This window comes from Calidris pugnax, unplaced genomic scaffold (genome assembly GCF_001431845.1).
Source record: "Calidris pugnax isolate Ruff unplaced genomic scaffold, ASM143184v1 scaffold187, whole genome shotgun sequence".
NCBI classification, from domain to species: Eukaryota; Metazoa; Chordata; class Aves; order Charadriiformes; family Scolopacidae; genus Calidris; species Calidris pugnax.
Genome location: NW_015090969.1, coordinates 1911379 through 1937448, shown reverse-complemented (window position 1 = coordinate 1937448; position 26070 = coordinate 1911379). Strand labels below are relative to the sequence as shown.

At 42.8% G+C, this 26070-nt stretch overlaps 2 protein-coding genes across 2 annotated transcripts in view; one reads left to right on the top strand and one right to left on the bottom strand.

Moving 5' to 3' along the window:
- The window catches only part of SPG11 (spastic paraplegia 11 (autosomal recessive)), a 33649-nt gene extending 8446 nt beyond the window's left edge, over nucleotides 1–25203 (bottom strand). The window contains exons 1-30 of the mRNA XM_014952719.1: nucleotides 24992–25203; nucleotides 23844–24025; nucleotides 22236–22463; nucleotides 21246–21441; nucleotides 20512–20649; nucleotides 19316–19779; nucleotides 19005–19150; nucleotides 18321–18453; nucleotides 17801–17956; nucleotides 16939–17117; nucleotides 16595–16771; nucleotides 16071–16142; nucleotides 15516–15643; nucleotides 14746–14924; nucleotides 14075–14282; nucleotides 13362–13565; nucleotides 12112–12218; nucleotides 11092–11237; nucleotides 9973–10134; nucleotides 9182–9248; nucleotides 8569–8734; nucleotides 7601–7806; nucleotides 6653–6761; nucleotides 5056–5215; nucleotides 4474–4731; nucleotides 4050–4250; nucleotides 3626–3733; nucleotides 2203–2365; nucleotides 1581–1795; nucleotides 469–1213 (exon numbers count right to left, since the gene is read on the bottom strand). Coding sequence (XP_014808205.1) covers nucleotides 469–1213; nucleotides 1581–1795; nucleotides 2203–2365; nucleotides 3626–3733; nucleotides 4050–4250; nucleotides 4474–4731; nucleotides 5056–5215; nucleotides 6653–6761; nucleotides 7601–7806; nucleotides 8569–8734; nucleotides 9182–9248; nucleotides 9973–10134; nucleotides 11092–11237; nucleotides 12112–12218; nucleotides 13362–13565; nucleotides 14075–14282; nucleotides 14746–14924; nucleotides 15516–15643; nucleotides 16071–16142; nucleotides 16595–16771; nucleotides 16939–17117; nucleotides 17801–17956; nucleotides 18321–18453; nucleotides 19005–19150; nucleotides 19316–19779; nucleotides 20512–20649; nucleotides 21246–21441; nucleotides 22236–22463; nucleotides 23844–24025; nucleotides 24992–25203 — 5815 coding nt within the window. The remainder of the gene's footprint in view (nucleotides 1–468; nucleotides 1214–1580; nucleotides 1796–2202; nucleotides 2366–3625; nucleotides 3734–4049; nucleotides 4251–4473; nucleotides 4732–5055; nucleotides 5216–6652; nucleotides 6762–7600; nucleotides 7807–8568; nucleotides 8735–9181; nucleotides 9249–9972; nucleotides 10135–11091; nucleotides 11238–12111; nucleotides 12219–13361; nucleotides 13566–14074; nucleotides 14283–14745; nucleotides 14925–15515; nucleotides 15644–16070; nucleotides 16143–16594; nucleotides 16772–16938; nucleotides 17118–17800; nucleotides 17957–18320; nucleotides 18454–19004; nucleotides 19151–19315; nucleotides 19780–20511; nucleotides 20650–21245; nucleotides 21442–22235; nucleotides 22464–23843; nucleotides 24026–24991) is intronic.
- Nucleotides 25204–25668: 465 nt separating this feature from the next.
- FAM96A (family with sequence similarity 96 member A) overlaps nucleotides 25669–26070 on the top strand; it is a 4068-nt gene continuing 3666 nt past the window's right edge. The window contains exon 1 of the mRNA XM_014952670.1: nucleotides 25669–25869. Coding sequence (XP_014808156.1) covers nucleotides 25743–25869 — 127 coding nt within the window. The 5' untranslated portion in view covers nucleotides 25669–25742. The remainder of the gene's footprint in view (nucleotides 25870–26070) is intronic.

The following is a 26070-nucleotide window of genomic DNA, read 5'->3' as shown; positions in this document are numbered from 1 at the left end:
GCCAAAATACCCACAACAGTATCTCAGATGTAAAATTTCTAGAGCGTAAGAGAGCACAAAGGCTCAGCAGTCTTCCTGGCGGCTTAGGCTTCATTTATTCTTTTCTACTCCTATTAAGCTTTATAAATATTAGTATTGGAAAGTCATGTTCCAGCTGACAGCTTTCTCATTCGAGCTCCATAAATACGCACTGAGTACTTTAGATATAAACATTATCAGTCTTGGCCTCGCTATTGATAAGAAACACTAAACCCTTTGTAATGTACAAAGAATTCAGAGAAATGTATTAATAAAAGCGTTTCCATGTTTCAGCTCTATAAACTCACGCTTTACTAGAGCATGTAAGGAGATAACTCACTGCCATGAAAACCTTATTTCCTCCAGAATAGTTGGGGAAATTAAGGCTGTAAAAAAGCAGAAGAGTCCAGCAGAAGCTGGGTGCTGCACTCAGTGGTGAGTGTTACTCACTGCTGGGGACTCTGCCAGGCTGAGAAGCGCCGCTTTCACACGTTGTCTCTTTTCTCTGGAGAAGAGCCTGAACGTCCGTGTGCAGTTTGTCTGGCTGGGCCTCCCCCGATGCCAGCGCTCTGCAGTGCAGCACCAGCCACACGTCTCTGCTGGAGAAATGGAAATACTGGCAGACGCGGCTGGCCTCGTGCACGCTGCCTTCGTCCAGAAGGCAACCAACCAGAAACCTGAGCGACTCCTCCTCCTCACTAGTCAAGGTCTGCTGAGGCTCTCTGAATGCCAGGCCCTCGAGCTTTAAGTACTTCGGTGTGTTCAGAGCAGGTAGCTTGGAAAAAGCAAACTCCTCAGCCAAGGTATCAAAGGTGAGATCCCCGTTCGCTGCAGCGTGGGAGGAAAACCTGGACCTGCCCGAGCCCTCGTCTGTGGACAACGTTCGTCGCGCGATGCGGCAGATCCAGATCTGCTTCTCTATTTCCTCTAATTCGTGGAGTGACAAGGAGTCGCTCTTGGCCAGCCAATGGCCAGCCAGGGTGAGCAACAACTGCCTCTCCACGATGCTGGTGATCTTCTCCTGAGCTAAAGATTCAAATACCGTGTTTGCCTGATTGAAAAAAAACCCAGATGCAGCTTCGCTGGAGATTGAATTTTTCATGAAGTTGTCATTACATTTTTTCCAGAATTCAGCCCTTGTCTGGTTGTGATGCCACTGTCCGATGTCTCTTAAATGATGCAGATCTCTTAGAACCTGCAAAATTGACAGAGGTTTTAAACAGTTTCCAAACTTCCAAACAGAAGTTTCCAAAAAAGAAAAATCCCACTGGACAGTCAGAATACTGAAAAAGTTAATTTAGATTAAGTGTCCCAATATGCAACAAATCCATCTATTTTTCTCATCAAATAAAACTGATTATATTGCAAGTAAAAACAGTGAGAGAATAAGGAAAGCCACACTGTCCTTTTCAGCTCAGCCCTTACACTCACCTTGTTTGGTGTTACTTGCATTAAAATCAAAAGTGATTTGAAGAAAAAGTTGTATTTCAGGAAGACTGAGAAGTAACATTCTCCATACTGCCAGCAACAGGAGTGAGGGGAATATCATTATTTAACTGTACCTCTTGGATAACCACGGTGTCCACGGGCAGTTCAGCAAGGGCTGCCACCTCCCGAGCCAGCGAGAACATCCCTCTCTCCTGGAGCTGCTCCAGGATTGAGCTGCACTCACTGCGAAACATCTCCACGCTGCAACTCGTTAGGATGGAGCGATTAATTGATATGGAGGAGTCCCTCAGGGTCTCACTGAGCGCACAGAGCTTCTTCACGTAAGAGCCTGTTTTTAAAAGAGTATAAAAAAATCAGCTGCTTCTTAAACCTGAGGAAATTCTGCTATGTCTTTCAGCCCACAACCCTGCCAGAGAAGGAGCACAGATTCTACACTCTAAAACTTTCGTGGGACTGAAAATAAGCTCTAAATCCATAACTAAAATACTTCTGTCGTTAATCTGTGTGCTCCTCATCACCACGTGCACGTAATCCTTCTCCCAAACAGACACACAGCTACATCCTCACCACTGCAACTCACCAGAAGGACCAGCTCTGGTTATATAAATTCTTATACAAAAATAAACCAGTATGAATACACTCAAAGTAAACATGTTCAGTCACTCCAAAAAAACCATTGTCTGTGGTCTTTAGATGAAAGCAGTAATACCACCTAAGAGAGGAAGCTGTATTTACCATCCAGTAGAAGGTTCTCTGCTGCAGCAAAGAGCTGTAGGAGCTTTCCCAGCTCATACTCGGTTCTGCACTGCTGCAGCATCAGCTCCAGAAGAAACAAGGCCTGTGACTCCAGCCACTGCACAGGTAGTTCTGAACCCGCTGCGCCACCTTCGCTTTTAAGCTGGGTAGAAAAAGATTTTTAAGTGTTGGTTTGTTTTTTTTTTTCTGCAAATACATTCTGTATTTTGGTGGGAAGAAAGGGAAGGCGGCACCAGCTCTGCCTCCTCCTTCACAAACAATGAGCTGCCCTTCCCAGGGGCACCGATCCCTCCTGGAGCTGTCTGACTTCTACTGCAAAGTAGGACATTTTATGACAGGGTGATCTTACTCCTGATAACCATGGGAGAGGTAAAAGGTCCAAGAAGCACGGATAGATAAAATAAATTGCTAGATCAATAGCTCTTATTATACAGCCGTGTCCTTCACAAGCATATCCACTCTGTGAGTGGCACACGGGGAAGGAAACGATCCGGTCTGTGCTTGAATTGCAGGAAGGAAACCACTAATGGCACAGAACGTCAGTTACTGAGATATTCAGGGAACTAGAAAACTCTGATGGAAAGGAAAGAACTGAAACAACTTGTGCAAACATATGTATGTGACAAAGAACACTGCATGAAAACACTTTGGCCCTCTTAAAACCAACAGCTAAATGGGTGTTTTTCTCTGTGTGCTGCGGTTGACTGAGTCATTTCCAAAGGAAAGTCTACACAATTTCTGACAACTACCTGAACTAAAGCAACAGCACAAACTGCTTCAGACACTTTGAAATTAATTCAAAAAAAGTTGTCTCTCTTGAACAGCTATTCCCTGTCAGTCACTGATTTAGCAGCTCAGTATTGACATGCCCTGGTCAATACAGAACAGAGAATATCTCTCTTGAACAGCTATTCCCTGTCAGTCACTGGTTTAGCAGCTCAGTGTTGACATGGTCAATACAGAACAGAGAATATCCCACACTTACTCAGCACAAATAACTCCATTTACCAGCCGTAGTCCTACTGAAGTCAATGCCAACCTCCAAACAGCAATCTGCTCATCTTAAACCCAAATGATCTAGAAAACTGAAGTCAATGCCAACCTCCAAACAGCAAACTGCTCACACCAGGAGGATGATACTGGATTTCAATCCACCCATATCAACTTAAACCAAAATGATCTAGAATAATGGCATTTTTAGAAAAATGTGGGTTTTGAATTGTCAAAAAAACCATTTTTGCACCAACTGCCAGCAATAAAAAGAATCTGCTGAAACCTCTCAGCTCCTAGATAATTCAAGGCATACCCTTCTCACTAGTGTCATATCTGACATTAGATATCTATCCCATTATAATAAGGGACTCCCTAGGCAAAGATATTTAGAGAAAATTAATTTGCTTACCTTTGTGAGACTTTCCTGAAACTTGTCTAGTTTGGTTTTAGCTTCATTGTATTTCTTCCAGTCCATACATAGCTCATACATCTCCAGGATATACAGTAAAGGGGAATCCTTTAAGACACAAAAATAGGTTATAATTCTTTCCTAAAAGTACCTCAATAAATGTAGAACTTTTCTTCCTCAGTGCTAGAACAATCAAGTTCTCACTTATTAAAACTGTGCAAGGCTGATGTATGATCTGCACATCTGCAGCAGCTGGAAGAACTTCCATTCAAAGATTTTTTCCCCTGAGAGGGATTTTCAGTGGGTGACACCCAGGTGAGCCAGGCCACAAACAGCAAGACAGAAGGGAAACCTGTAAGGCCCTCTCCTCTCCAGGACGATTTGAGATACACTCACATATACCACTAAAAAGACATTATCTTACCTTTAAAAAGAGCTGGAAGCCATTTAGAAGCGTTTTACTCTTTTGCTTTCTCAAAAAGACTTTCCAGAGAACTGACAGGTCGGGGAGATCCCAGCTGTGATTTTCTGCTGTGCTTTGGATGTGGTTTGTGGCCTCAGCTCGGGTAGCACCATCCGCAGTGGTAATGATCCAAACACAGAGACAATGAACAACGTTTGCATCCTGAAAATTACAAAAATGATGGCTTTATAATAACCAGAGATAAACATCACCTCATTATATATCTCTTGGCCAAGTGTGTCACACTATTCACAATTGCTACAAAACCTGGAAAAAAGACTTGATGAATGCAAGTTACATATCTATTATTTAACACCATTGTGCACAACAGACACTTTTTTGTTACTTCTTCCTCTGAAAGATAAATAACCTCATGGATACTCACTTGGAAACACGCTGCTAAAACACTCAGGATGGGAGCGTGCTCTCTCAGTCCTTCAGACAGAAGGTAACGTGAAGGGTTGGGGTTCCCCTGACACTGCAGAAGGATCTGGAAGAGCCCATCTGTGTTTCTGCCCTTGGCCACAGCGGCAGCTCTTGACCCAGTGCTCCCTGTCCCAGGGCACAAAACTGGCAACTTCTCCAATGCCAACATCAAGTGATCTCGTAAAACAGGAGTGAAATCTTGAAGGATAGGAATGACCTAGGAAAACAGCACCAAAAGCATCGGTATGGAGTGAGATCCAGAGTGAGGTCAGCTTTTCACATACCAGGAGGGAGAGAAAAGCAGAGAAGTTGAGCAATCTGGCTGTAAGAGGAGGACTATCATCATCGGGGGATATTGAGCATCCGGAGACAACTTCTCACTTCTTGGAAACTGATGAGGCTTCAATTTTATGTTTTTTCCACAATGTGATATTTTCTTGTTAAAAGAATCTGTTTTTTTCTTCCCTTTTTATATTTTTTGAACATCATAGACAAAGAACACTTTTGATAAACTCTCTCTTCCTTGAGAATCACAGCTCACCTGGGCTGGCTGGTAGCTGTACAGCTGGGTCTGGATGATGAACTGCAGCCAGTCGTTGGATCTGGCACATTCCTGGAGGTAAGACGTACTCAGCCCGATATTATGCAGCTGACAGAACTGCATCACCAGAGACCACTGCCTTCTCGAGTCACTAGATGTCCTGAATGGGATTTAAACAGCTTCAGCTGTAATAAGCTGGTATTTATAGCAGATGTTAACAACGTAAAAACTCAACATGTAGCCCCAGATCCACCGCCTGCAAATGGCAACACCAGCAGGTCCATTGACTTCAGACTGGGTCACCTTCCACGGTGGGAGCTGCCACCCTGGGGATGTTGCCACCCACCAAGGCAGGCACATCATCCTGCTTTACCAGCGCAGGCTTTGAAAAGAAGTCCCCAGTCATCACTCCTGAGTGCCCTGCAAGAGCTCCGGGAACAGGGAACCTAACCTGCTGATGGCACCTCCCCGTCCTTGCCAGGAGACAGCTAGTACTGCTACCATTTGAAATACCAAGATTATCTTCTAAATCCAAATATTGTTGTTCAGTTTACTGCAATAAAACACTCCATCTCAATTTGCCAGCATAATCCTTTAAATCACATTTTACTCACTTCTTTATTCCTTGATGCTCAACTGCGTCCCAAAAGGCTTCTTCTAAGGAGATAAGAAGTTCTGCTGCTGCTGCTTTTTCACCATCAGCCAACTTTGTTAACTTTTCAACTGTTTAAAAGAATGTATTACTATTTCTGAGATGCTATTTGGGATTAGGGTAAGGATGATATTTTCAAAAGTACCAGAATCAATAAGAAGAACAAATCCTATCAATGCAAATGTTTCAATAACTATGCCAAGTTGGGGCACCAAAGTGATGATATGTTTTTTGAAAAAAGAATTTCAACTTATAAATTGCATAACATTTTGTTTTAAATAAGCTCTACCTGTAGTTTTAAATAACATATATGTTTTTAGAACAATCAAGAAAATATAAATAAATGCCAGCAGTTTCCTAGTTGGAACAAACTAACACCCATGGACCTACAGTTAGAAATTCAACTTTCTAAAGTTATTCCTAGGGTAAATTCAATTTCCTTACAGCTTTAAACATTGATTTCACTGCAGCTTAAGACAGTTTTCAAGTATGAAAGAGAAAAGAGATTTGGTAAGTCCATTTGTTTAATCCTCTAGTTATATTATTACAACATGTAAAAACTCAACATGTAGCCCCAGATCCACCGCCTGCAAATGGCAACACCAGCAGGTCCATTGACTTCAGACTGGGTCACCTTCCACGGTGGGAGCTGCCACCCTGGGGATGTTGCCACCCACCAAGGCAGGCACATCATCCTGCTTTACCAGCGCAGGCTTTGAAAAGAAGTCCCCAGTCATCACTCCTGAGTGCCCTGCAAGAGCTCCGGGAACAGGGAACCTAATCTGCTGATGGCACCTCCCCGTCCTTGCCAGGAGACAGCTAGTACTGCTACCATTTGAAATACCAAGATTATCTTCTAAATCCAAATATTGTTGTTCAGTTTACTGCAATAAAACACTCCATCTCAATTTGCCAGCATAATCCTTTAAATCACATTTTACTCACTTCTTTATTCCTTGATGCTCAACTGCGTCCCAAAAGGCTTCTTCTAAGGAGATAAGAAGTTCTGCTGCTGCTGCTTTTTCACCATCAGCCAACTTTGTTAACTTTTCAACTGTTTAAAAGAATGTATTACTATTTCTGAGATGCTATTTGGGATTAGGGTAAGGATGATATTTTCAAAAGTACCAGAATCAATAAGAAGAACAAATCCTATCAATGCAAATGTTTCAATAACTATGCCAAGTTGGGGCACCAAAGTGATGATATGTTTTTTGAAAAAAGAATTTCAACTTATAAATTGCATAACATTTTGTTTTAAATAAGCTCTACCTGTAGTTTTAAATAACATATATGTTTTTAGAACAATCAAGAAAATATAAATAAATGCCAGCAGTTTCCTAGTTGGAACAAACTAACACCCATGGACCTACAGTTAGAAATTCAACTTTCTAAAGTTATTCCTAGGGTAAATTCAATTTCCTTACAGCTTTAAACATTGATTTCACTGCAGCTGTAAGACAGTTTTCAAGTACGAAAGAGAAAAGAGATCTGGTAAGTCCATTTGTTTAATCCTCTAGTTATATTATTACAACATTAGGCTGAACTTTACTAAATATTACACTGAGCCTTGAGCAGCTTTTGACAGTGCCCATTGGATGCTCCCGTGATTCTGGCTGCATGTCATATTCCTTATATTATTACAACATTAGGCTGAACTTTAATAAATATTACACTGAGCCTTGAGCCTTCCTGACTCATTTGCTATGGTTCAAAATGCATCTTCAAATTAGTAAGAAGCAGGAAAAAAGAGCAAAATTCTTTGCTCTTCAATGGACAGGATGCTTTCACTGCATTCCTGAGAAGTCAGGCGCCACCTTTCAATCCATCCCTGGTTCTCTTCCCACTAAAACCATAGCACCCTATGCTAAAACAAACAAAAGACACCCTTACCCAAAGCTTCTTTGATCTGATTGTGCTGAGACTCTTCACTTCTAGTTTTGTAACTGAAAATGATGTTTGCAACTTTGATATCGACCCTGAGTTTGAGGCTGTCGAGACCGAGCAGCTCCAGGAAGCACACACAGGCTGCTCCCACCGAGGGGACGCTGAAGGAGGAAAAGGCCAAAACACAGGCTTCCTGTCCTGCCTGCTGGATCCTGAGACAGAGGGGACACCACATGACACACAGGACTTTTAACCAATGGTCAAATGTAAATATTTGCCATGTAAACAAGTGCCTACAAGGTTTACTGAACTCACAGACTCTCTCAGCAGGGAAGATGTTCACACTGTGCTTAGCACGTGTGAGGCTTCATTCTCATACCTAAGTTTTTTTGCATAGAAATGATGAAAAGAAACATACAGTGACTAATGCACAAACAAGGCATTCTAGAAACCAACAGTGATTTGGTCTGATGTAACTTCTACTAATTTTGAATATACTTAATAGTAAATTTAATATACTCAAGCAAGATCTGTAATTTGACTGTATCCTTTTGAACACATGATTTTGAAGCTTCAGCCAGAAAATTTAATTCCTTCCATCTCCAGTACATTATTTGTCTTATTAATTCAACCGAAGAAGTCTTATTCTCAGGAAGTATCAAAGAAAATGGGCATTTTTTTTCTACAAAGGCTCTAGGGCCCTAGAAGAAAAGCCTACCTGCGTTTCAGATGACTGGAACGTTTTTCATTCCTTTCTTTCATTGTGGAGATTTTACTTAAGTAATTCAAAATAAAGCTCTTTTAGGTGATATTTGACCTCTATCCTACTCGATGCTAGACTATTGAATAGACTCCTAGGACACCTAAAACTCCTAGTGGTGCAATGCACACCACTCGTCTGCTCTTGGGAAGGATTAATATTACCCCATGTGCTAGATTATAGCTTCTAAAGAAGTAGTTTCAAGAAGACTTACAACTGTCTGGGGGATTTGCTCTTCACTAACTGCTGGACCAAAAATGTACCAAAAGCAAACGACGGACGTCCATGGTGCAAATAGTACAAGAAATCCAGTCGTTCCATTATAGCATATTTGTTCACCAGTTCAGGGGATGAGAAATGAGGAAAATCACTTGATGCATCTAGAAAGAATATCATCATTACCATGAGCTGATAAACAGCTGAATTAAACATAGAGAATGGCTTTCAGCTACAAACATGAGATGACAACCAAATACCTCTCCTCTTGTTCTAATTCAAATCTCAGCACACCCAGACCCCACTGAAATTCCCATTCTCATGGAACTCTAGATCACTTCTTAAGGCCCTCAACTTGCTTTTAAAAGAAAATGCTGTTTTTCTATCTCATAACACATTTAGAAAAAATTCTGTCTTGTGAAGACCTTAATGGAAAAAGGTAACCTCTCTAGGATTTTAATTTCAAAACAAAATTTTACTAAATTACAATGGGTTTTTTGGTAAAAGAAATGGCCTTTTCAATTAGTTTATCTCCCAAATCATTCCACTGGAAGCTATTTCATCCTAGGTGCTCGGGCTGAAAAAGCAAGTAAAACTAGAAAGTAACATACCTGATACAGCAAGAGTGTTTGTTGACTGCCAGCCAAATAATTTAGCGGGATCAAAGGGCACTAGTGACTGAAAGATTAGAAACAAAATATATTGAGACAGATTCAGATTTTCACATCAGACCAGACTAGAGAATATTTTAGGAGCTGCAGCAGCAGAGACTGAGGGCTGGATCTCGCGCAGCGCTCTCAAAGGCACACGTTGCTCTGCTCCACGGGATCAGAACACAAACAAGTGCCAGGAAAGGCTTAGAGTTTGGTCTAAGGAAACAGGGAAAGAACAAGCTTAAGTTCTTTGCTGAACTGTGATCTTAGCAAAGCTAACAGTCTCCTAATAATGAATAATTCGTAGCCATTTCTTCCAATTTTCAGTTTATCTTATACCACAGGTCGGAAGTAAAAGGCATTTGCCCAGAAACGTGTCATGACATTTCATGAGACACTATCCTTTAATTCTAAATTTCAATTTCCCTTAGACATTAAAAAAAAATCATTTTTTAAATACTAAACAACCTGCCCGCTGAGCACTGCAAGAACTTCACTTCTCTGACACTGCAGGATGCTGAAGTTAAACACTGTGATGCCTTCCCACATCTCGGGGAGCAGGGGGAAGCCGGACTCACAGGTACCATTCCAAAAAACTGTTCAGACTGAAGCTATAAACTTTAACTCCAAATTAAGGATTCCAAGGAAACAGCACACGGTCCCCACCCTCCAGGCTTTACCTGCAAACAGGCTCCTCTAAGCTTACTTTTGCTCTGCCAACAAGCACCACTGAGAAGCATTTTGTGTACCTGAACAAGGTGGTAGAGAGAGATGTCCGGAGGCAGAATTCCATGGGAAGTACAGGAGGGAAAGAGAGCGGCTTTGAGTTTGGGGTAAGGAGTCAATGCCATTTTTAAGAGCTGTGGATCAACTTTCTTCAGAGGCTTTTCCGTATCTTCATTCTGAAGAACCTGCATTTGCATGGAAGCAGAAACATTAGGAAGGAGAAACCGCATTAAGAAAATAACGTTCCGTATCTTCATTCTGAAGAACCTGCATTGCAAAGAAGCAGAAACATTTCATTAGGAAGAAGAAACCGCACTAAGAAAATAACAAAACAATGTTTGAATGTGTCAAACAAATGAGCTCATGGGAATTTGATATATTGCGACAACACAGAAAGTATCATTTTCTTTCCTGGAAAATCCTTTTAATAGACGTAACTTAAACAGCACCTGGTGTTTTAGGTTACTGGGCCATGTGTCACAAAGCTATCTGCATTAATCAATTCTGTTCCAACATGTGCTTCACCAAGCATTTTTCTTTTTAAAGTCTAATAATTTATAATGTGCTCTTTGATCTTTACAGCACAATGCAACTGGTTAACAATGGAACCAGTAAGCTCAAGTTTTTGAACTGGTTAACAATGGAACCAGTAAGCTCAAATTTTTATGTGCCTAGATTTTCAGCCTTTAAAAAGAAAAGTCTGGAAGGTAAATAACACTGATTCAGCTCCAAGCAGAAGAACAGCCCAGCGAGCCAATGCTTTATTTACTTAAAGACTACAATCGACTACAAAAGGGGATAGTCAACACATACAGAAACAGTATTTTAAGTTTATTGAAAATATTTTTACAAACTGAAACTATTTGAGGAACACAAGTGCCTACAAACTCTCTCAGCTGTAACTGTTATGAAGGAGTTAAATACTCCAGCTGGCAGTCAGGGTGCCTTGCTATTTCTACACTACATCACCTCCTCCTCCACTCGCTTCACCTGGCCAACTAACACCAAAACACACAGCACCAAAACCACAGTGTTATATGAAAAGAAATTATACGATGGCATTAATGTATTTATTTTTATTAACGTACTCCTTGGAGTTTTCCACACCCTGTAAGAACTTGTCCCCAAGCTGCTGGCAGTACCTGGTCAATGCCCCCGGGCGCGTACATGGTGGTGGCCAGAGCCAGGAGCGTGCGTCCCTCCAGCAGCATGCTGCTCACACTGGCTTGGTTGCTGGGAATCAGCATCTGAGCATTTGCCAGGCTGGCCTGAAAAATCATCTGTGGATCTTGACAGAAAAAAAGTCAGATTTAATTTCACGCAAAACCCAATATTAAATTGTTAAATCACGCATTAAAACTGTTCTGTGACCATGAAAAAAGCTGAAATTTTTACTTTTTGTTGTCAATCGTGATTTTTCTCTATTTACTTATAAATACAGATAAGCTGTCCTAGATTTTACCAAGCTTTCCTGATTTCAAACCACAGTTCTACCTACACAGATGGATTTGGACTGAGTCCCAGTGTTTAGTGCTGTATTGCTTCAATTTTTTATCCTGTGCTGATCACATTTGCTGAAAAACCTTCAGTAGGCTTATTTTTGTCATTTGTTAATGTAAGACTTGACAAAAGATGAATTTTTTTTTTTTAAAAAGTTAAATGAGTTAAGGACTGTGCTGATCACATTTGCTGAAAAACCTTCACTAGGCTTATTTTTGTCATTTGTTAATGTGTGACTTGACAAAAGAAATTTTTTTTAAAAAAAGTTAAATGAGTTAAGGGGACAATTTCTAGTGATTTTCAATGACAGTAAGAAAAAAAAACCCAGCAAACAGATAATCCAAGGGGCAGAGAAGTCAAAATGCACCACAGGAACTAGAGGAAGTTTTAATTTTAATAGTGTATGCATTATCTTATGAATTCTCCTTCTGTTCAACCTGTTGGGAATATAATCAAATTGGAGGCAATAATGATCATACACAAAATAATTCTCACGTACCTACAGCCTCCAAATCTTTATGTACAGATTAAGTAGGAGTTATAATTTGCATTTTAGAGGTGAGGAACTGAGCACATGTCAATGATTTGCCACGGTCAGAAGCCAGTTTGCAGCAGAGCAGAGACTGAAGCCCACAGACATTGTACCCAGGCCAGGCTCCTACCTCGGGGGTCGCTGGCAGCCCCTCGACACCGCACGAGGAATTCAAACCAGGGATGTGCTTCGTGCAGCTCCTTCTTATCCAAAATAGGGCAATTTGAAGGAGTTAAACTGGAAATGAGAAGAGCAGCAGCACAATGAAAATAGGGTATTTATAAGCATCCTCTGCCCCAATATAGCACTGCACTAACAATTAGGAGCATCTGATTAGTGTTAGTGACTTATTTCATCCATTCTCAGGACAGAGCCCAACCACAGCCCCTTCTCTCCAGGACACACGAAATGAGAAGAGTAGCAGCACAGTGAAAGTAGGGTATTTATAAGCATCCTCTGCCCCAATATAGCACTGCACTAACAATTAGGAGCATCTGATTAGTGTTAGTGACTTATTTCATCCATTCTCAGGACAGAGCCCAAGCACAGCACCCTTCTCTCCAGGACATGAGGCTTCAGCCAACGTGGCATCTCAGGCAGTTCCCTTCCTTGACATTCTGTTTCTGTATTTTCTTGCTTCCGTAAATCACAGTAACGGTTTCCAGCCTGACAACCCCAAACACTTCCCAAAGAAGGGACTCGATTCACAAATACCACTCTGCATCATCTTTTATGCAAACTAAAACTGATTATACAAACAAAACAGAACAATAAGATTTGTTGGTTTTTCTCTGGCCTGCTTTTCCCTTCTTATGAATTATACAGTTAGTCTGGAGCTACTGCTAAGAAATTTTAATTGCAGAGTATTCAATATGTGGGAAATACTCAGATAGTTACAATACCTACTATTTCTTTCTCCTTCAAATCCCAACTAATCCTAATTTAGATGGAAACTAGCAACTTCTCTATTTGTGAATGTATCAAGAATGAACTCATACCTCTGCTCAAGTGAGAGTTTCTGAAGAGTAAGCTGGTTTGGCTCATTTAAGACCGTATTGCTTATAACATACTATTACAACTATAACAATTTCCTTTGATGACTGACACACAAATAAATCTTGACAACCTGAAAGCTTCAAGACACAGCATGAAACCTAACAGTCTGCCCCTCAGTTTTTCATTAAATGACACTGTTGTGACCAAAGTAGTCTTCCTCACCAAACAGCAAGGGCCGAGGAAAACTCTATCAAAATTGTGCTTCAGTGTTTAAATCTGCATGAGATCTGAGAGATGAAAAGCGTTCACCGAGGAAAACTCTATCAAAATTGTGCTTCATTGTTTAAATCTGCATGAGATCTCAGAGATGAAAAGTGTTCGTACCTGTAATAGTCTAAGTAAGTGTACAAGAGATACTGCAAATTATGCTCTAAGCAGTGAAGGACAAAGCGAGCGTGGAAGTCCAACCCACTCACGGCGCTGTAGTTCGGTACGGGGTGAGGAGTTTGCAGGACTCCCCCAAGGTAAGACAGTCGTTGGAGCAGAAGTTCAAAATCTTCCAATTCAGAAGAGACAAAAATTCCCTTTCTATCAGAAAAGAGAAAAAGCACATGCCCTGATTAGACGGTTATCTCTTTATAAAGTTTTGAAGAGTGTTTTCAGTTCAAAATCATAGAGCAGACCTTTCCTTCCAGGGGAGTGCTTCACCACCGAGGTGAACACGTGCCATGTTTGACAGTGCTCAAACAGTATCGTAGTTACTACAGTTCACTGCAGAAATGTTAAATGCTCTCAGTCTAGAATTTTCTCCCTGGCATTAAAATGGGCATTGGGAATATAATCACTATGAAAGATCGAAGAGCTGACAGGGGATTTCTGTTGCTCTCATGTTTCTTACTGTTTTCAGATAATGGAAAGTGCAAGTACAAGACTAAAATTAAATTTATTAATGGATTTGTGCTGTTTCAAAAAAGGGCACTATGTACAATATAAAAATTAATATGTATCAAAGATTTTATTAATATGTATTTCTATAACTATCTGATTTAGGCTTCCCATAACGTAGAAAGTTAGGACAAGGCACTAATGGCCCGTACCTCGCCAGCTCATTCAATACATCATTTCTCATGGAGCTGCTGCACAACGTGCTCCGGTCGACAACGCCTGGAGTCAGAGGGGGCCAGGGAGCCTGCCCACGCCACGGCTGGTGGGGCTGCCATTCCTCAAGCCAGGAACAGATATTAGGCCAGTCGTGCTGGGCTGTCAAGTGCATCCAAAGCACCTCAGGGTTACACGTCTTGAGGTCTGCGTTTCAGAAAGGGAAATGGATGAAACCGGCACAAACAAGCACTGCTATTTCTTTACACCTGTACGTAGTTTTAATGAGCAGTTGCAAATCCACAGCTGAGATGAGGGACACTGTGACAGTCTGTTAGAGCTTCCTGCTGGAGAAGCTCAATGTGATACCACAGGGTAAAAAGCTTTCCAGAACATAGCAGGGTACAACATTTACAAGTGGCCAAGCATAAGACAATTCCCTTTCAGCAAGTTCCAAGTTTTTCTCTACAGGAAAATCACAGATCCCTGTGCGTTCACCCCTAGGATGAAAACACCCAGTTTACCCATTTTCACCGACACAAAAGAAGTGACCTACTGTGGTAGCACACACCTTTCATTACATCAATGCCACCCTTACACAACTGCAACAGACCACGTCAAAGACAGGTTTTTAATTCACAATTCAAGCCCTTAGTCCCAGCACACTTGCCTTGGCGTGGTTTTTTGGGGAGAAGGATCATTTCCCGCATCAGCTCATCCCAGCACTGAGCCCAGTTGAGCATGACTCTGACTCTCCTGTTGTGAGCCCCACGTCTATCCCAACTCAGCAACGAGTCCAGAACAGCCCCGTGCCTGGAAAAGTCCTGCTCCTTTCTCCAGTTCTGGAAACTGCAATGAAGTGTTGCCTTAGGACGTTTTCTAGTACTCTTTTAGAAAAACAGTCAACAATCTAACAAACAGGAGATGACGAAAGGGTCAACAAATTCTGAAGTGGCGATTTTCTAGAAGTGGCAGAGGGACTTACTTCAGCTAAAAGCTCGAGAGTTCATATGAGAGCAGTGAGTCATTTTTCCAAAGCTGACATAGCAAATGATAAGTATCATTACATTTTTACAATTACTTAATTGTAAAATGATTTTTCTAGGTTACTTTACTTTGCTATATTATGGATATCATCTACCAAAAATAGAGCAAACATTCCATCTGAACATGTTTCATTTGATTAATAATTCTAATAATATCATTTGTCATTAAAAATATTTTCTGGTGATGATGACATGAACAGGAGACCTCTGTGACACTGACGACAGTATCTCATCACTCACAATAATGAGAAAAACAACCAGTTCCCACCAGTGTGAAATTAACGAAATCACAGAAGACTATTTGTTACTGCAGCAAATCATAGGGAATGCAGAAGCCAGCATATTTTAAATAATTTTAATGTTATTAATAATTAAAACTGATAACCCACATTACCTGGAAAGAGATTGAATCTCTTTATTTTCGTGGAAGGATTCCGAGTAAGAGCTTTCAACCTGATGCACAAAGTCTATCATTTTCTTCTCTTTTTCAGAAAAATAATTTTCTTCTCGTAAAACTTTCACCTTTAATTCAAATTAAAGTATTACCTCCAATTACAATTTTTATCTACTTATAACATATTAAATTTGCAAATGATCCTGCAAGTGTAAAGAGTTAACTAACTGTAGGAAAAGATGCTGGAAGCATTGAGGTCAATACACTGAAATTACAGGAGGGCATGGACTTCATACTGTGTGCAAGCAGGTGAGAACTAGATCAGAGCCAGACCAAAGAAATGACATTTTCACCGTTTTTTCCTGCAGATACAGAAGAACAGGGGCACATCAATGACGTGTCTCAGCAACTACACTGTGAGGATGTGGGGACAAAACCTGTTTGTTCCCATTCTGAGAGTGCATTCAATACAATGCTTCCTCCCAGCACAAATACACATCAGACTTCAGACCTGGGAACATCAACTAGACCAAAAAAAGCCTTTTCTACACTTACCAACAGATCTCGTACACGTTTATCAAGTGTGTAGAAACATATCTTACGCAATTCCTCCTTCACATCAAAGCCCTAACAAAAAAGAAGATACTCATTGTATGCAAACTCTGCATTGACAGAATAAACACACCTGCTTCTTCCCAAAGCACACAACCTTTAACAAACGTGCTCGTGGTATCCGCTTCACCAGTTCCTACAGATGTCACAATAACCCAGTGATCTGCCTGATGTCCCCAGCACGTCTGGATACAGAATATGTACCCTTGAATACCTGACTTGCCAGAATCACCTTTACGCTTTGCTGATGGTGACACCAGCCAATGCACACTCTCAAACAGGCTCCCTTGGTGCTCTGAAGGCGTTAGTGATCAAAGCAGTTCTTTAAAACATGGCAATTTTCACTGCAATGTATGTATGTGGTGGAATCAATACCTCGATAAGACACCTAAATGCTTCCCATACTCTTAGCATTCATCTATTTCATCAGCCACAGCGAAGTGTTAAGAACTATCAGCACCTCTCACCATGTTTCTTAAAAGTTCGGAGGCCTCTCGGGTGTTATCCTTCAGGAGACGGTCATAGACCAGATTCAGACCCATCTGAATAAACTCTGGGAGGCTGTGAGCAGGATGCTGATGCATTCGGAAGAAGATCTGTGCTTCTGGCATTTTGTTGCTTAATATGGCCTCAGCAATGACTTCCTAAAGGGGAAAAAATGGAACAACCCCATCTCACTTATCTCCAGTGTTACTGTCTTTATAATCCCTATATTGATTTTTTTCCCCAATAGTTTAAGGGCATTTGCATATTAATAATTTCCTTAAATATATTTAATAAGAATAGTAAAATAGGGATTACTTGTTTTTACCTCTGGTGTCAGTTTTTCCCACATATGGCTTTCTTCCAGGGCAGGCAGCTCTTCATCAGCATCACCCCCCGCGTGCACTGTGCTTGGTTGTGGCTGAGGATATCTTCTTAGAAATCTTCTAAGTTTAATAATGTAATCAGTTAAAATATCTGCACCCTTCTGCAGGAATTCATCGGGTTCTGTCAAGAGCATGCAAGGTATCAGTTAAACAGGAAGGAACAATACAGCATTTTTAATGCTTATTATTTCAATGCTTATTATGCAATGCTGGATAACTAAAATATCTGCACCCTTCTGCAGGAATTCATCGGGTTCTGTCAAGAGCATGCAAGGTATCAGTTAAACAGGAAGGAACAATACAGCATTTTTAATGCTTATTATTTCAATGCTTATGCAATGCTGGATAAGAGCTAATGGTCTGCATCTTTAACCATCAGGTATCCAGCAACAGCCTGGAAGTCCCATTCTGCCACTCTGTGCATCCCATAATTTCACTGAATTTCACTGAATTTCTAGAGTTGGAAGGGACCATAGAGATCATCTAGTCCAACTCCCCTGCTGAAGCAGGATTGCCTAGAGCTAGAGCATGTTACTCAGGACAGAGCATGTTACTCAGGACAAATAATGATCCTGTTGACAGTACCCTGTCTGACCTAAGCACCTGATCATATTGTCTGGGCTAACACAGATACTGTATCCAGATTAATTTCTCATGTTTCCCTTAAACAACATCTCTCATTCCCTGAACTCCAGTGCAATCGTTGTTAGTTCTAGGCAACTTTAGGCCTGAAATTAAAAAAAATTAGTACTTTTTCTTCCTGATCTAAACAATGACACGTGACATTACTGCGTATCATCTTACCCTCTGTGTGCACATAAATGTCTTCAAGTTGCCTGCTGAGGAAAGTCAAGGTGAGGTTTAGCAGCTGCTCCGAAAAGTGTTTACTCTGAGGCTCCAGATCGCTTTCTCTGATTGCTGAGCACAGCAAGTTTAGAGCTGGCCTCAGCTCTTCCAAATCTGCAATATTTACATGAAAAGTTAAAACATTTGCATTCCACCATATGGCTGGTCACATAAATTTGAGTTAAAAGTCATAGGGATATGCTGCAAAAACCCTCTAAAATGTGTCAAACGTTGTATGTAACATGCTTTGCCTTCACACCAAAATGCCTGTGATACGTGTGCTGGTATCAGAACACGACAAAAACCCCACACGTTATGCACCATTTCTCTCTTATTTTCCAGAATTGGAAAGTTGTACTAAAGCATCATCCAAACACACACAAGCACAGGCATTTCAATCTGCTTTTACAGACACGCAGCCATAACTAGAAAGGCAATGAAATTCAAACCTCCCTGCAGCTGGAAGTAAATCACTTACTTTTCAGATAAGACTGGGATGTGCCCTCAGTGGGTTGCTCAGCTCCAGAGCAGGGGGCAGACAGGCTGAAAAGACCTTCTTTGCTTTTTAAAAACAAGTCTACTGTGTCTAGTTGCCGATTTTCCAAACCTGCCTGGACAGACACACGGTAGAACAATTAGAGCACTGGAAAAGTGCAGAGACACAATGAGGTTGGTTTTGTGGTCAGTTATGTTACAAATATTTTATCACCTATTGTTAAGGGACACCGAGCAACATTTGGCAACTTGAAGTTCTCCTCTTGGATTTACAAGAGTGGTATGATAAAAACAAAAAAAACCAAAACCCAAACCCGATTTATTTTAATATTTGACATTATGCAAGAGGACAAAAACTGCTGCAGAAATTGGCAAAAATGCCTCTAGGTCCAATTAAGAGGGAGTTTTCAGTACTGCTTAGTTTAAAACTTTTTTTTTTTTTTAACGTGTGTTAACTTATCTGCAGTATTTCTTCTTTTGTGTTACTCACCTGGGTTACTTGGATTTCTTACTGTTTATTAAATAACTAAACCACTACCTTTTGCCCCTAGGTTACTGAGGCATACTCTTAATTGTGTCTAAAACCACCATTAACATTGTGAAACTGCATTCACTACTGTAAAGAAGTATTTTTGTTACCTGTGAGACACGAAAGAGATTTCTTTACCTCCAGCGCGTGTATCGGAATCGAACATCGCTCCCATCCGTTGAGATGACAAACAGAGTCCACGACTCCAGCGCTGCCATAGATCATCAACCGATTCAAAAACTCTTCCTGAGTTAAGCCAAACAGGACTAAGGAGAGACCATGCTCTAAATAAAAGGAATAAGCCATAATTAAAAAAAATATAAGCAAGTTGCTTACATAGGAGCATTTCCATATACTGCCTCTCTTCCAAAATGCTGACACAAAGCTGCAGGGGATTTCACCTCGGCAAGGACCCATTAGAAATGATACACCCCCCTCACCCCCCTCACCTGTCAGGAGCAGGGAGAGCGGCGCCCCTTCACTGCAATCCACATACACACTGCTTTGGCCAAAGGGGTAATACGTCACGTCTCGTGACTCGAAATCCCAGAGAGCAAGAGTCAATCCTTTCTCCTTCGTTAGTACCACAAACAGGGCTTTGACTCCAGTGACCAGTTTGCACTCCAGTTTCACCACCTCCTGTGGTGCCTCGACGGGGATTTGTCTCCATCGCTGTCTTGTGTCTCTGAGGTTTGTGCCATCACGCTGTGCTGGTTTGGAAGGGGCCCATGTTACAGCCCGTGGAACAAAAGCCACCATCTTCTCAGAATTTTCATAGATTTCAGGGTCGTGATCTTCAAGATGGGTAAAAAACTGATACCAAGGTAAATTCAAGTCATTCACCAAATCTGGAGAACCTGGTTGTCTTCTCCTCACGGCATCAGCCAGCGAGGCCAAGTGTGCCTTCCAGGACCTGGGGTGAAGAAGGAAGGTGTCTATAGTACCAGGCATTACACCAAGAACAGTGCAGATTTCAAATAATATGCATTTTAAGCTTATAGATTCCATCCAGCATCTTGCATTTTAACCGTAATGTGTCCTGTCCATTTCTACTAAAACACTGTTGGCAGCCGAGCGGGATGGTCACACTGCATTAGATGACAACAGCCAGGAACTTGGAGTGGTTTTACTAGCAAAATTTTCTTTTCCTCACAGAAAATGCCCTCATCAATTAAAAAAAAATATTGTAGAGTGAAATTAATTCCAGAATTGAGTATTTACTACATTTACATCAAGTTATAATTAACATATTTTATTAGTATTAATACCTCTACTACTAAGGGTCACAACACATTTAAAATGTTTTACATGAACACAAAGAATTTGGGGCTCTACCCACACCCATCTGTGCTAAACACACAACGAACTGTAAAGCAACTGGAACACAAAAATCTGTCAACACTGGTTCAAACTAACAGTAACACCCCAAACAGTACAGAATTACTATCTGGAAACTGCTTGATGACACAAAAAGTGGTCTCAGCCCATCTCCTCACATCATCCCAACATGCAAAAGATTGAAAGCAGAATGAGCTGATTTTACTTGCCACAACTAAAATTAAAAATAAAAAATCAGTAGTTTATTAATCAATGATCTAAAGGAGGCATATCCCAGCCTGTTTTAGAAAGTATTTTGATTATGTACCTGTCTGTGCGGAAAGGCGAAGGCAGAAGCTCCATGCTGTAGGCAGAGCAAGCAAGGTCGTCCTCATCGAGTCCTTCGGGAGGCTTCACTGGAAGGTTTTCAGAATCCCTCTTACACAGCAAATGCCCCGGGAACTGTCTGTAAAGAGGTAAATAAATATTAAATTTCACCTCCCTCATAAAGGATTTAAGATTGTTTTTTTCTCTTCATGTTAAACTCCTCCAGGAATGAAATATGACAAACTGGGAGCTACCAGAGAAGCCGTTTTCTTGCAGATGAGTAACATCCAGAAAGATGTACCCAGGTAAGCCATAAAACCTGGTGCCATTCCCTTTGAGGCGGACACCACCTCTAAATTACAACATAGCCCTAATTTATCAAGCCAAATCAGTAAAGCTGTATCAGAACAGTTTAACAATCCCATACTCCACAGTATTCCTAAAAGGTGCTACCAACCATGGCTGGTGCTAATTGACAGCACGTACCCTCATCTTCCTGAAAAAACAGAAAGTCCAATACAATGTTTTTCTATTTGTTAAAGTGACAGAGCCTGAATTGGAGCAAGTAATAATGGGCAATCTTTAAACAAATATGCAATTTCCTCTCTACCACAAAGCCAGCACTCCAAATAAGAAGCTGACAGCATCTCAACTGTTACAGAACCAAGATCAGCCATTTTTTAAAGCTAGTTGTATACTCAAAACTTTCATTTTGGAGTTCTGCTGCAAAGCTACCTGAAGTACACGTTGAGATCCACAGAGCAGGCGGAGTTGGCAGAACTGAGGACCACAGCGACGCTGAGGTCCCGGGACACCGTCAGCGCGACGAGGGGCGATGTGATGGCTGGGCTCCTGCCGTCCTGCGCGTCCCCCTGGCACAGCCCCACGCTCACCTTTGCTAGATTCGCACCATCAAAAGAGTCAAACACATCTTTAAACAGAAAGGTCAAAGAAAACACCAGGCCAAGACAGAAGAAATGACACTGCAGGGGAAGATGGCGAGCTTCTGTTAATTTTGTGCTGTCCAAGTCAAGCTCTGCGCAACAAAACGTTTAGAATTGATTGTTTTACAAAAGCCTGGGCCATCTTAACAGAGCTAACCTACACTGGGACAAATATATACTGACAGCTACACAATTAGGATGAAAAAAGTAACCTGACCTTATTGGGCTTTTTTACATACGTGTCAGAAGAAATTGCCAAAGAACAGGCTGAAGTTGAGCTCCCTGTGGAACAGCCTGCCAGGTCTGAGCTCCCTTCTTTAGAACACAGTGATCTGGTTTCCAGGCTGGGATTCCCTGCAGGTGTGTAGGTAATCTCTAAAGGTTCTAATTAAGAAATCTCTAAAGGCTCTAATTAAGAAAGGCTCGTGACAGCAGACTTAAGCCTGTGATACAGAGATCCGTGTATCAAAAATGCTGAAAATCATTACTCCAGTATGAAACAGATTTCCAGCAGCATGTTGAAAAACTACATTTGATACATGACTAAGTATGAAACAGATTTCCAGCAGCATGTTGAGAAACTACATTTGATACACGACTATTTGGCATTTTTCAGTACATTAACCACTAGCACTTGCTACACAACCCCGTTATTGGAAGCATCTTCAAAACAGACCCTTGAATTTCTTTCAAGGAATTTCTGCTTAACCCTGACAGAAAAGACAAAGAACTTTGTTCTTCTTCATTTACACCAAGAGCACGTCTCTGCTACAAAGGATACAAATCCAGCCAGAGCTATCCAAGAGGAAGAGGATGCCCCTGCAGAAGTGGGCATCCGTTATCCTCTCCAGAGCTTGTGGAGGCAAACCGAGGGTGAAGCAGTCACACGTCTCCAGGGGAGAGTCTCTCCCAGGAAAGGTAAGACGCACGACAATGAACTTATTGAGCAGAAGTACACATCTGCTGTTTTCAAATGACAGTATCCTCAAAGAGAAAACCGAAGACAGACCTGTAAATTTAAAGAAGTTTTAGGATTATAGCAATCTGGTTTGATTTGTAAAGATATCTCAAGAAAATCACAGCTCAAATTCTGCCACCTTCTTAATAAAAGCTGGGACTGGCAGGGGGGACAGGACAACAAGGAACTGTTTTGTTTTAAATCTCACTTTCTACGACAGAAGCACTAATTTTAGAACAGTCTCCTGAAACAATGCAGGCTTTTCAAGTGGACAGTACTATGAAGAACACAAAAAATCATCACAAAACACTACTTCAGTCAGCACTGAAAATGAAAACTACAATCTTTGGAAATTAGAACAGTTTAGCAAGGGAGAGTGTTTGAGAACATACAAAACATCAGAGGTCATGGTTCCACAAAGCCTCTGCATTCTGACTGCACATGGTGCTTGCTAATCATAGAACACAAACACCTAACTAGTCCTTCATTGGATCAGTGAGGAGCCCCATCTCTGCTCTCTCCCCATCAGCACCAACATTAACGGGAAATTTTGAGATAGCAGGGTTGCAGGAATATGCTTTATTAACATTTAACTTTGTATCATCCAAACACCTTCCTCTACAACGGTTCAATTCCTCTAACAATGTCATCTTTGAATGCAGAAATTTCTCTATTATTTTTCAAGTTAATACTGGGACTGGCCGGGGGGACAGGACAACAAGGAACTGTTTTGTTTTAAATCTCACTTTATATGTCAGAAGCACTAATTTTAGAACAGTCTCCTGAAACAATGCAGGCTTTTCAAGTGGACAGTACTATGAAGAACACAAAAAATCATCACAAAGCACTATTTCAGTCAGCACTGAAAACGAAAACTACAATCTTTGGAAATTAGAACAGTTTAGCAAGGGAGAGTGTTTGAGAACATACAAAACATCAGAGGTCATGGTTCCACAAAGCCTCTGCATTCTGACTGCACATGGTGCTTGCTAATCATAGAACACAAACACCTAACTAGTCCTTCATTGGATCAGTGAGGAGCCCCATCTCTGCTCTCTCCCCATCAGCACCAACATTAACGGGAAATTTTGAGATAGCAGGGTTGCATGAATATGCTTTATTAACATTTAACTTTGTATCATCCAAACACCTTCCTCTACAACGGTTCAATTCCCTCTAACAATGACATCTTTGAATGCAGAAATTTCTCTATTATTTTTCAAGTTAATACTGCTTCTGATCACTTTAAATCAGTGTGTGTTTGACACTTCATTAGTGTGCAGTCCTACGTACTGCTTCTGATCACTTTAAATCAGTGTGTTTGACGCTTCCTTAGTGTGCAGTCCTACAGCCTGGGTTTGTTTCACCAGCTGAAGCAGGATTAGACCTATAATAAATTCAAGCATGAAATACACATTGAAATTTACTCACTAATGTTTTTAACTTGAAGGTGCTTTTTAAGTGTATCTTCCTTACAACTGTGCAGGGAACTGGGGTTGTATTTTCCATCTTCTACAGTGAATTCATAGACAAACAGTTCATGACTTTTACTAAGAGCCAGTATTTTTGTCTTGTCTGCTTGTAGATCGTCTTCTGAATTCTCCCACATGAAGCTGAAGATACAACATTCAGTTTGTTTATTGACCTTATTCTCTTTCTGCATCACACACATCTGGAAGCGTGCTAACGATGGACAGTATAATTTTCACCTTTTGCAGTACAGACCCTGCTGCCACCCCCTCCCTCCCCAGTACTAGAACATATTTCATCCCTAGCAGAGACTGCAATGCAAGTGCTTGAGGAACTCCTGCTTCTTTTCCTCTCAAGAACACTTCTACCCTTGTGTGTTTCTTTCCTTTAATCATCCATGACACGTGCCACACGAGTGCTGCTCTGCTTCAGGACTCGGAGGAGGAGGAACACCGGCACTGCCACCAGGGAGAAGCAGAGCATATTGCCCATTTCTGTATGTTTTGCCTCCCTGTTGCTCTGGCTGAGAAACTCTCCAGGTGTCTGTCCCACACCCGCTCTCCAATGGAGGGGAGCGGGCAGAGAGGACACAGTGAGAAGGCAAGGTCGGATGGTGCAGACTAGAGACCATAACAGAGCTGGGATCACTTGACACTGCAGATGTTTAAACTGCAATGTGACTGTGGTTTTGACTCAGCATTAAAAACTACTAGAGCAGATTAAAAACATCTTGTGATCCCAGAATGTCACGCTCGAGAGCTTGCCCCTGACCAGCAGACAAGGAAGTCAAGCTCTCAGGGCACCATGACATTTTAAACTAGCAACTCAACAAAAGCAGATGAATTTTCTTTTTAATCTACTGTAATGAATACACCCACAACTAAACGAATAAGCAGATATAAATCAACGCCCCCTCCAGCAACGGGATTTTAAGCGGAGAGCATCCCGTGTGGAGGCAGGGTTTGAGACCCGCCTCGCTCTCCTGCCCCGGCCCTTCGGGGAGGGCCCTCAGCCCCCGGGGCCGCCCGGCGCCTCTCACCACAGCAAAGCGACCCCGGAGGGGGGCCCCTCCCAGTCCCCCCTTCCCCTGTTCGGCCCCTGCCACTTACTCAGCCCAGTCTCCCGGGAGGACGCTGCCCCGGGCCCGGCCGCCTCCGCTCGGCACCAGGGACTCCAGGTAGATCCCACCAGGGACCAGGAGGCTGCCCAGAGCGTCCTGGCCCCTGCTCAGCCGGACCCGGGCCGCGCCCCGCAGGGAGCCCTGCGCCGGCCCCGAGAGGGGCGCCAGCAGTACGCGCAGCTCCCGCTTCGCCCCCTCCATCCCCCTCAGCGAGGGCCGCCACCCCCGGCCTAACAGCGCCCCGCGCCCCGGCCCGCCGCCATCTTGGACGGGGGGCAGCCTTTCCTTCCGGTCAGCTGACAGCGCTGACCAGCGCCGGGGCGCGACTACAAGTCCCAGCAGGCACCGCGGCCGGGCGCTGGGGGGCAGTCCGGCAATGCGAGCTGGGAGTTGTAGTCTCCGTCAGACCAAAGTAGGCGATTGCCTCCCGGGGGCCTTTATGCCGATAGCGCTACCCGGGAGCCGGCAGCGGGCTGGGCAACCCCGGGATGCGCGGTGAAACTCCCGCGAACCCGGCGCGGCAGCACCCGTTAAACACGGCCATCTCCGCGCCCCTGAGGCATCCACAGCACGGTCCCGCCCACCGGCCCCCAGCAGCCTGTCCCCGCCTCTGGGCGGGACCTCGGCGGCCTTGCCCCCGCCCCGTGCCCGCCCCGGCCCCGCCCCTCCAGGAAGTCCCGGCGGCGGCGGACGGTGGCCGGGAGGGTCCGTTTTGCGCTCTCCCATGGCGGAGCGGGAGGATGTCGCTGGTGTTGGGGCTGCTGTCGCACACGCTGAGCAGGGTGCTGTGGTACTCCGGGCTGCGTAAGGGCTGCCATGCCCCCCGGAGCCAGGCCATGGAGCAGGACAAGGCGCTCGAGGTTTACGGTGACTGTCGTGGGGCTGGTGGGGGGTTCAAGGGTCGTCCCAGGCGCGAGGGGCCTGCGAGGGGCTGTGGGCCCGAGTTGTGGGGGAGCGTGGGGCTGTGAGGGGTTGTGAGGGGCCGTGGGGCTGTGAGGGGTCTGTGAGGAGCTGTGGGGCAGGGGTCTGTGAGGGGCCTGTGGCGCTGTGAGGGGTCTGTGAGGGGCC